This window comes from Nestor notabilis, unplaced genomic scaffold (assembly GCF_000696875.1).
Source record: "Nestor notabilis isolate BGI_N333 unplaced genomic scaffold, ASM69687v1 scaffold17540, whole genome shotgun sequence".
In the NCBI taxonomy this organism is placed as follows: domain Eukaryota; kingdom Metazoa; phylum Chordata; class Aves; order Psittaciformes; family Psittacidae; genus Nestor; species Nestor notabilis.
The window spans coordinates 55,275-66,135 of record NW_009910848.1 but is presented as its reverse complement, the minus strand read 5'-3'; the positions used below and the strand labels follow the sequence as shown (position 1 = coordinate 66,135).

Sequence of the window (10,861 nt, the reverse complement as noted above, 5' to 3'; positions counted from 1 at the left end):
ACCTGGCGTCCTGCTTCACCAACAAGGTGAGGGCGGGCGGGGAGCCGCCCCCTTTCCCCCCCAGCCTCGGAGGGGCCAGGGCAGGGCGAGGCGGAGGGAATGCGGGGCGCTGGGCAGTCGGTCCCCTGTAGTGGGAGTTGGGGGCTGCGCCCGAGGGAGCGAGGGCAGCGCTAGGACACATCAGGAGGAGGAGAAGAAGGAGGGATTGTGCCCTCTTCTTGCCCTGCCTTCCTCAGGGAGAGCAGGCGGAGGAGGGCTACCCCCGAGTGAGACCTTCCCCCCGGCACCTCAGCCCCCGGGCGCACCCCAGCGTGCACTCCAAGCTGAGAAATGGCATATTTTAGGAGAGTAAAGGGGTAACGTCATGGTATTCAAACGAATTAAATGTTAGTTTTAGAGCCAGAAATTACGCTGCTTTGAAAGCACTGATGAGGCTGAATATAGTTACTGCAACCACTGAAAGCACAGTGATTCCCCAAGAGATCTATTAACTGTTGTAACAACAATACTAAGTGTCCAAGGGAAAAATGTGATATGCTCAAATTGTTATAGCAGCAGTGAAACAAATGTTAACTTCCGCAGACCCTTTGACAGTTTAATTAATCTGCAAATTAAGGACGAGAAGTCTCTTTGCCACTGTGCAACTTAATTGCCCATTGGTATTGCTGAAATGTCGTAAGTAGAAGGAGAAGTAGGCTGATGATGGCCACATTATGGATAACGTTGCATAGTTTAAACATAGCCCAAAGTAGTTTTTTCTGCTCTGGAAGGAGGAGATAAAGTAACCACTCCTTGCTGTCCTATTTATCGGAGAGTGTGTCTGTGTTTCTGGTGCAGATTTCTGAAAGAAAAGATGTTTTTGAAGCAAACAGGGTATGGATTTTCTGAGGGAGAGTTAGAGAAAAGCAGCATTTCGGAGGTGAAAATGGAATCTCTTATGAGCATTGGCCACTGGTCTCTGTTCCAAGATACGCTTGCTGTTGAGGGCTTGCCATTAAGAGGTAGGCTGAAGCCCAGATGGGAAGCAGAGTTTGTAGGGAGAGATAATACACTTTGATCTGACAGACAGCGAGGAGCAGTGATTAGTTGAACAGAGAGGGGCTAGAAAAGCTGCCACATCACATCGTACATTGGAAAAGGTTTGATTACACTTGAGAGGAAATTGGAAGGACTTTGACATAGGGCCTCCATTTTCAACCCTGGATGGAGGTAATAAAGATAAAAATAACCAGAATATAGACGTTGTTGCAGGTGGTACGTAATCACAAGAGCGAGTACAAACATATGCAGGTTTATTGTCCTGATTTAAAACCCAGGTGGCAGTTCTGCCAAGTGTATGTGCAATATGCCTTGTTGTGAAACAAGATATATTGATGCCATCTTTTTAGTGACACTCTCCACACCTAAAAGCTGGATCTTGCAAGGTGCTCAGCACAGTTTCTTCTCTGTTGAAACCTTTCAGCTTCTCCTTTCACTGTTGACAGCTTCTGCTGGCTCCTGGAAGGGATGGCCGGTACCTTTCCGTTCCTCTGAAGAAGCTTCAGTCATTCTTCTCCTTTGCAGAAATAGTATTTATATCCTTCATTATAGGAAGTTGTTAGATCCTGATACACATATTGAAAGGCATATTTATTTCTGCCTCATATTTGCATATATACATAAGTAGTGGGAAAAGACACTAGAACCCATATGCACAGACCCTGACAAAACGTGCTAAAGCAGTAACACAGAGGTTTTGCTTCTTTACTCCCATGTATCACATCTCCAAAGGGCTTTATGGACTGCTTAATATTTTACACAAATAGCGTGTGAACAGAGTGTCAGTAAGGAGACAATTATTTTAAGACTGATTCTGCCAAAGGTTGCCTCTGTGGTACGATATGATTTTAGTTGACAAGTGCTTGTGTCTTTTTGTTCCTGTTAATCCTTTTCCCATTCAGTGTGATGCATGGAGTGCACTCAGAAAGAGCATTTCAGAAGGTAGTCTTCTCTCTGTTGTTCAGTGTGTCTACTCTATACCCCATGTGCTTTGGTGTATACTACCTTCCACTGGTAGTGACTGGGGCAGCATCCAGCAGTTCTGGCATTGGAAGAGAAATCATTGTTTTGTTTTTTTATTTTAGTAGAAACTGTTTGTGTTCTGTTGCTCGTGTGATTGTTAATGTTATAAGCTGTAGGTGTTTGATGTCCATTAATTTGGTATTTGTTTTCCAGTATGTCCTGTCTGTCCTGCAATTTACCTACCCTACCCTTTTTCAAGGGTAAGTATTGTTTTAAGAATACAGTTGTTTGAAAAATTACTTTAATCAGTAAACATCTTGCTGTTCCATGCTGAAGCTAACTTTATTACCCCTTGTCATTACTGTCTTTTGCTGTCTAGAGAACATACTTCATGAAGCTTTAGTAAAGCATTCATTAATGTGTCCTGGTTAATTTTTAAACACCACAACAGTGATGTAATTAAGATATATAGACTCTCTTGTTTCCCGTTTTTCTGAAAGTCTTATGCTTCAGCATAGAAAAGTAGCAATTATATTACAGCCTGTCATCTTTGGAAATGGCACTCATGGATTATGCGCAGTTGTGGTGTGTTCTTTCATCTTGTTAATGAAAACCAGCCTTAAACCCGTATTTAGGCATACACAAATACCATGTTGCTTATTTTCATGCTTAGCCTTTGTTGTAACTGCATCACAAGTCACTGTCATATCTTAATGATTATAGTGAGAAATGTAGCGTTTTGTCAAGTATTCATCGGTGCTGTTAATAATTTGTGAGATGTTTAGTGGAAGTCTGGCCTCTTAAGAGTTAAGACTTCCCCCATTTGTTCTTTTGAGATAATGGTAAAAATCTACAGACACCGGATATCTTTACTTCCTTTACTGATGCTTAGCATGGCTTATATTTTTGTCTGGCTTGCAACCTCAGGACTGCAGTCAGCTCTAGGAATTATTGCCGGAGGAATCTCCATTTTCTTTGCATGTATTCAGCTCTATTAAATATAAAGCTGTGTGTCAGTGAATGCTTTGACACACCCACACAGAGACTGTCTCCTGGACAAGGCTTTTATCATATGGGGAGAGGGTTTTGAGAAATGAGTGTAAAATGCACATGTTGTAAATCAACATGTAAGAAAGCATATTTCAGTGGCAAGCAACTTCTTTATGGTATCTGTGTTGCCACAGTTATTCCCTTTTTCTGTTATTTGGAAATGCTTCTTGGCATCTTAATATTTTTCCGTAAGTTCTGGTTTTTAAAAGTGACCTTTCCTTAGTAATTGTCTCAACTGCACTTTCATTTAGAGCTATGACAGATGAACAAAGGAGGAAAAGAATGTTATTCTCAGTTCATGCTATTATTGTTTATTGCCACTGGTTTTGTTCCCTATGTGAAATAAGAGTGTGTTGCATGGTGCTATGCATCTGGAACTATCACTAGCTTCAACTTCTGTCTTTAAAACCTGAGACAAGAGGAAATTCTTCACAGTAAAGTTGTTGGGAGTTCATCACTGGCTTGGATTAGAACATGGTCAAGCCTGCAGCAAACATCAAGGATACCTGGCTTTTAAGCTCTCGCATGCTCCTCATCTAAAAAAAGGTGAAGTGAGCTGTGATAGGAGCATTGAATATTCATCATACCTATGTGGACAATGAGCTCACTCTTCTCTGACACTGCCCAACTGTATGTAATATGGCATAGAGTGAATGTTTGTTTATTTGCATTATGTGTGAGATTTTGAATAATTGCTTAAACACATTGCAATGAATGGGAATAATAAATAAACGCACTTCTACACCTATCACAGATATTGATGTGATTTTATACTGTAATACAGTATCTGTGTTTGAACTATGCTAGATGTTGAAGGATTTTCACCTAAAAGGCATGAAACACCTCTCTGAAAACCACTGGTTTAAGGAAGAAACAAGCTAATAACTTACTTTAAAGATTTAAAAAATAATCGGTGTGCATCACTACTCATTTTAAGTTATCTGCAAGCATTTCTAAGGCCTCAAAAATTTCCATAATAGACTAAGGAATACCTTTATGGTAGGATAAGTATTTGAGGTTTGCATGCAAGGTTATCTAGGTGTAAAGTTTTCTCTAGAGGTTCTGAATCAGAGGCTCATGCAGCATAATGATGTTATTGTTGATGACACTTGACTTGGTGCTTGCTACACAAGATGTGTGTGTGGAGGGAAAGCAGTGTGAGTTTGAGGGATTTTGTAATCTAAGCTCATGGGAAGTCACAGAGCTAATGTTTGAAACTACTAGGACTGCACATGTCATTCTTGGGGCTTATTGCTTCAGTTGAAGTGACTCTTTGAATCCTGAAATAGTTTATTTGTTCTAACAATTATAGTTTGTGTATAAAAGATAGTAATCTCTTGTCACACATCTTCAGATCAAGATCATGGCTCTAACATCCCTATTATTATTGTAAACCTTGTGTGGGAAGATAAATGGTAAATTCAGTAACATGACTAAGGTAATTGTGGTAGATTGTAATTTACAAAACATTTGAAATGGGAGGTGGAAGCACCTGAGTATTATAAAATTTGGAGGAAATGAAGGCCCGCAAAAATGGAAGATTCAAAGGGGAATAGTGGCATCCTTGGTAACCTAGAGAAACAGCAAGTAATGAGTCATGGGTGTGCTGTGAGAAATTCTAAGGTCATGCTCTATGCGGGTAAAAAGAGCAGACAATTCAGAGGTGCTGTTTTGTTTTTATTTCAGGTGGCAGACATTAGTGGGTGGACTTCTGCTTCATGTCTCCTGGAAGCTGGGCTGGGTGGAGATAAACTTGTGTTCAAGGTACTGTGGGGTTTTCAGTGTCTGATACATACTTATTTTCTGTAGCTGGCTTATGACATAGTTAAGTTGGTTGTGGAAGTTACTAACTTGCTAAAAAGTAGGGGTGTGTGTTCTGCTTCACAGATGTAGGAGAGATCTTGTGTTTTAGTCCAATGAATGTTCAATGACATGCACCTCAACTGATTACTACTGTAAAGTGGATTCAATTTAACTTTGGTAAGACAGTGAAAAAAGCATAGCCATTACTGAAAACTACAAACATAACTTATCCAACCGTCTGTCCACATCTCTTCCCTGGATTATTTATGGTACTCTAAGAGAAACCTTGGTAACGTTGGTTAAGAGCACACCCTTCCCCAAAAACCTCAGTGCAGTGAAGTCCTTAAATGGTCTGCCTTTTTCTCTAAGAGCTGTCCCCCATAAATGGGAATAATTCACCCTTGCCTAACTCTAGCATTTATGACCACACAGCAAGAGCAGCTGTGTTGCAGTACAGGACTGATATAATAATCAATCTCCAAATTAAAAAGTGCTTTAGAGACAAAGATCATCTGCTTGAACTGTGACGGCAACTCAGAAGAGTTGTCCAGCATACTGTACTCTGCTCAGGTGGATCCCTTCTGCAGTACAGAATGTGGTGATCTTTTTCATTCTGCAAAAATGGTAGAATTTAGGAGATGTATGCCCACAGCAATTGTTGAATCTCCATCTCTGGAGATATTAGAAACTTTACTGGACAATGACCTGAGTAATGTGACTTGCCTCTGAAGCTGGGGTGGGGATTGGACTAGACAACTGCCAGGGTTCCCTTCTAATGTAACTTTTTTCAGTAATTCTGTGTTATCAACTGATGAGTTTTCTGTTTGGGATTCAGACAGTTGGCTTGCAAAACTCAATCTCCTATTTTGTGATGAAATCTACATGTATTTCAGAAGAACCAGGCTATATTCCGTTTTCATGTTCATGCAAGTGACTACATCACCACTGAAACTTAAGTGAAGTTGTAAATACAAACAGAATCTTACTTCTTATCTTTTACCTTCGATGCAGATAAAATGAGGATATTGGTGTAAAAGCTGCTAGTGATATCAATAGAGTCAAGATTAGGGTCCAACTCTTGCTTTAGTGACAGTTATTGAGCTACATATTGCTATCAAATGTATATTGTTTATGCAGATTTTGCCTTCAATAGAACAGTCTAAAAGAATATGGCCATCAATAATGTCCTTTCTAGTTCAACTTTTCATGACTATTTTTGCTTTAAACTATGAAATTAAAGAAGTTAGAAGTTGAATCTCTTTTTTTAGATTGAAAAAAATATTTTATTTTTTTCGAAACTTGGAAGACGTTGAAGAAAATACTGTAAAAGAAAAATTTCTTGCCTTTGAGGAGGGTGTTTTTATCTAAGAAAAGTTTTTGTGAAGAATTAGTTCGTGTTTTGACAATGGAGACTTCAGGCCACTAGATGTCAGCACACTGTAGGAAAAGTGATTAAAATACCTCTTGAGAAACCTCTTCACTAGTTTAGCCAATACAGAATTCCTGTTCTAGAACAGAGTGAATGAAATTACCAGAATTAATTGACATGTTTTGGCTATAATTCAGCCAACTACTTAATAATGAGTTTAAACGTGTCTTTATTTAGAAGAATTAGGATCATGCTTTAATGTTTTGCTGAACTGGACTTGTAGCATATATCTGCAGTTTAAAAAGAAAAAAAACAACCACCAAAACCCAACAACCAAACCCCCTAAAAATCAACTAAACAATAAAATGTCCAACAAACAAGCAAACATAATGTGTCAAAGCTTCTGTTTATGACTTCTTCTCAACTCCTTTCCCTTCCAAAGGTGATTTTTCTTAGTACTACCACTGGGATAATAATGTTTCCACCACACCCACCCACTCCCCTTACTGAATATTGGTCTCTGAATCTATCTGTTCATTTGCGTTTTTGTGGAGTTTTTTATGTGTAGTATACTTAATGATATCTGGTCCCCAGTCTTGTCACTCTTCAAATAAGAAACTGTCACCCATTTATTTATTTCCACAAAGTCTGAGTATTTCTGTCATGTGGACTGATCTCATATGCTTTTTGAGCCAGTTTAGGTTATCTCAGTGTCTCAGCAGAATTATTTTACTACCTAAAGATCATCACCCTTTGTCTAAAGCCTGGAATACCAGCTTCACGATAAAAACCAAATTAAAACATACTACTTAGAGTAATTTCTCTTAGGTCTTGTGGATATCCTGTTTTTCATCTGATTTCCCCTGGTCGTCCCAGCTGTAAGGGACTCTGTCACCATCATTGTTGCTTCTAAAGGCTGAATAATGACTGTCTGCAAAACTTGTGTCCAAAACAAAGGCTCTGTGGAGCTTAGAGGAATATATGTAGCATCTGCATAATGCTTCCAGTGCCACAATCTGCTGCCCTAATCCTTGTAAGGCACTTTAGTCCTATGTTCTGTTTGGCATTTCTTGTAGTGCTGGATTTTCCCCACAGCTAAGCAGCAGCTCAGAGCCTTGCTTGAACCATGTCTCTAAAGTGTGGTTTAGGGGACCCTATCCACTGACTTTAGTGGCCTTTGACTCTAACCCTACAACCACAGCTTGTAAGTTCTTCTATGTTACTGAGCTTTTTTGTTTTGCATGTACATTGCTGTATTGCCAACATAAGAAGATACTAATTGGTTTACATACAAAGACAGATTGTTGGTGCTGACACACTACATCAAACATCCATGCATTCTTTTTCAGTCCTTAAATTCCCAGTTGGCAGCATAAAATTCTACCCTTACATCATGGAAAAAGCATCTGAAATCCTTTTCCATGACACTTCACAATATTGCATTGGAGATGAAGACGTATTTGGGATTCCTAGAATTTAGTGGTTGGGAACATGAAAGAGTGATATTTTTATGTTCTAAATGAAAATTTGGCTTTCAGCATGTATTCCTTTCATCTTCCCAGCCCTTCTTCTTCCATTTGTGGAAGTTCCAATAAGGTGTGAGTATTCTGTTGGTGTCTGATCTGAACTTGCTGGTAATGAGGTATGACAGTTTTAGATCCTGGTTTTGGTGAAATTCCAGTTGAAGTCAATAACCTTAAAAGGAACAGTGTTTTTATAAAAAATTATGGTGGCTACCCAAAAAAAACCCAGAACAAATATTTATGCCACTGAAAGTATCTAAAGATTACTCTATTTTTGTGACCCTGGCTTTTTGATCAAGTATCTTAGAAAATTATTTATTAAAAAGAAAAAGGAAATGTGGTATTTAGTTTTTTCCTTTTCTGTGTTAACATTAATTTTTGGGCATGTTTTATCGTCATCCAGACTGTTCTGTTTTCATTATTTAGTGGTCTGTTTTTCTTGCATTCATGAAGTGCGGTAGTGCAGCAGCACCTATAGTTACATTTTAAGTCTTATACTAGTTGGAAGTGTAATCCAAATTAAGGAATTACAAAGCAGTTTGGTTTCATTTTGAGAACCAGTATTATTCTCTAATGTTTTCTTGACTTTAGTTTAAAGCTTGGGAAGAATGAATAGAGGTAGCAGTGTCTTCAGTCCTGGGAAGCCTTTAGATGAGGCCTTTAGATCACTGCTACTCCTTTCCTCCGTTGCTCAAAATCTTACATTATTCTGTCTGAAATTTACCACCTACCTGATCCCTTTTTCCCCTTAAGTATCAAGATCAAAAAAGGAGAAGTGCAAATTCTGAAGCTCCTTCTCAGAACTGAAAGCTGGCCCTGCTGCAGTAACTATGGATAAAAAAGATAACAATAATAATCAGATCAATGTGATGACTTCATCCCTCCATTCATTGTCAAACTGCCTCTAGGAGTTTGGCTTACTTGCAGGAGTATCATTAGGAAATCTCAAGAGATATGCTCCCACAGAGACAACCTGATCTTTAGGAAGAATCTCTTTTTAAATCTGGCTGAGAAATGAATGTGTGGGTGGGCAAGTGTATTTCTATATAGTGAAAATGTGTGCTGTCTGTGCAAGTGCACCATTTTATCCCTTCATTTGTCAGTTCTTCTTCCTTTTACAGCACATCAAGGAAATTAGTTGAAATTTCTGTCGCTTAAAACCAGTAGGAATAATTGCTATGAAACAAACAATTTCACAGGGAGAGAAGCCAGAGAAAGAGTAAAAGAAAATATATCTGCAAATAGTTCCTATCCGGTGTTAGATGAAGTGATTCATTTCTCTCTCAGGATCCTTTAGTAAGTGGGAGGAATACTGAACAATCAGATGATGAATTTAGTATGTGCATCTTTGAAATTTATGTACATATGTATGTATTAGTATATTCCTTGCAAGCAACTGTTGCTGACTTTATGTAAACATAATGTGTGAAGTAATGAGATTTTAATTGTTTCCACAGGTCTGAAATCCTGTCGTGGCTTCCTGCTTCAGTACTTTTTGTGGGCATTATTTATGCTGGTTCTAGGGCACTGTCTAGATTGGTAAGAAACACACAAGTAGAAGTCAGTTCTTTATTACTTCTAATTTATGAGCAAAGAACATTCCCTTTATACAAGGTTTTTAACGCTGTTCCTGGGCTGGGGGGAAAGAAGCGGAAAGGGGTTTAAGTAACACATACGCTGTTAATGGTGCTAGAGCAGTGATCCCATCCTACCAAGTGCAGAGCAGTATCAAAAACCTCCTCTGTGACAGTTCAAAGCACTCAGCATCTCTCGAGAGTACTTGGTGTTTTGCAGAGTAGATCAGCCACTGATCTGAATTGTGCAAGTAGGGAAGAAGCTGAAGAAGTTACTAGCTGTAACTTTACAAAAGGGGGAATGGGGCTGTGGGATCTGGAGGAAATCCTTTCAGAAAGACAAAGACCACTTCAGTGATTTTGATGCTTTACAGGATTTGAAAAAATAAATTAAAAGTTCAAAATGTATTATGGGAAGGGTTAGATGAATCAGTTTTATGATCCATTTGAATCACAGTAACCTACTAAATGTTTAGTGGATATCAAATCTGCTTTCATTAAAGTTGAATGCTTTTTACTTAAATTATATAGTCTTTTGTGGGGAAAAAAAATGATGACATGCATTTTTGAAAACCAGCCATGTTTTAGTGCTGTTATGCAGTCTGCAAGGCCAGATTCTGCACTAGTTCCCTTCTGCATTCTGTCAATGCATCTTAATCTAATTCCAGAGCCAGCTTGCTCTTGGCAGCTCCTAAACCCCAAGGAGGATCAAAAGGGAATTTTTGCCAACATTTTGTTTGTAGTGATCCCTTGAACTTCCCAGTGGAGAGATAGGGCAGAAAAGGACAGGTCTCTGTCCTCACAAGCAAGTTTGGAGGCCTCATCTTGGACCCAAGTGATCTTCAGAAATCACAGGCATATGCTCAGAAGCTCCATGCCTCCAGATTAGCTCTGCCTCAGGGTGATTGCATTTACTTCCTCTTGGTTCCTTGTCAAAGCAAGTTCCATTGCGCTTCTCTGGTATAAACTGAGCAAAGATTCTTAAGAAGAACCCTGCCTGGAAACAGCAATAAAGCCTTAGCAGCAGCATCTTTTCTGCCTGCTCACCTGGGAGGTGGAGGAGGGATGAGTCACTTCCTCTCTGCTATTTCTTCTTACTTCCTAGTCATCCCTTAAGTTACCTGTTTCCCTCCTGTCCCTGCTCTGGTCGTTCAAGAGTGAGATGCCCTGGAGTGGCAGAGGGGCTGTGAATGGTTTTGACTTAGATCCCAAACCTTTCTTAAGGAGGTTATATCCCAATCCTTTTTTAAGGAGCATTTTGCATTTCTGAATGGCTTTTTGTTGTACATGAGTAGGGATTTAGAGGCCTAATTCTGTGGCCGTTTTAGGAGGAAAGACGAAAGCATAAGTAGATTTAGGCCATAGTTAATGCCTTGTACTGGGGCTAAATTCAGTCCTGCAGAGAGGCTTTAATTACAGTAACTTTATGTACAGCAGTTTTGTGACAGTGAGAAGGAATATGGACTCTCCCAGTTTTGCACCTAAATTGGCCCACCTCAGCAGCATATCTGAATTAAGTGGGTTTATTGCTAAAGCAGAAA

At 39.3% G+C, this 10,861-nt stretch overlaps 1 protein-coding gene across 1 annotated transcript in view; it reads left to right on the top strand.

Moving 5' to 3' along the window:
- Positions 1-8: 8 nt before the first annotated feature.
- TMEM241 (transmembrane protein 241) overlaps positions 9-10,861 on the top strand; it is a gene marked incomplete at both ends in the record, with an annotated part of 65,002 nt that continues 54,149 nt past the window's right edge. Inside the window, 4 exons of the mRNA XM_010011913.1 lie at positions 9-26; positions 2,215-2,261; positions 4,738-4,815; positions 9,204-9,285. Of these exons, the coding sequence (XP_010010215.1) occupies positions 9-26; positions 2,215-2,261; positions 4,738-4,815; positions 9,204-9,285 (225 nt within the window). The remainder of the gene's footprint in view (positions 27-2,214; positions 2,262-4,737; positions 4,816-9,203; positions 9,286-10,861) is intronic.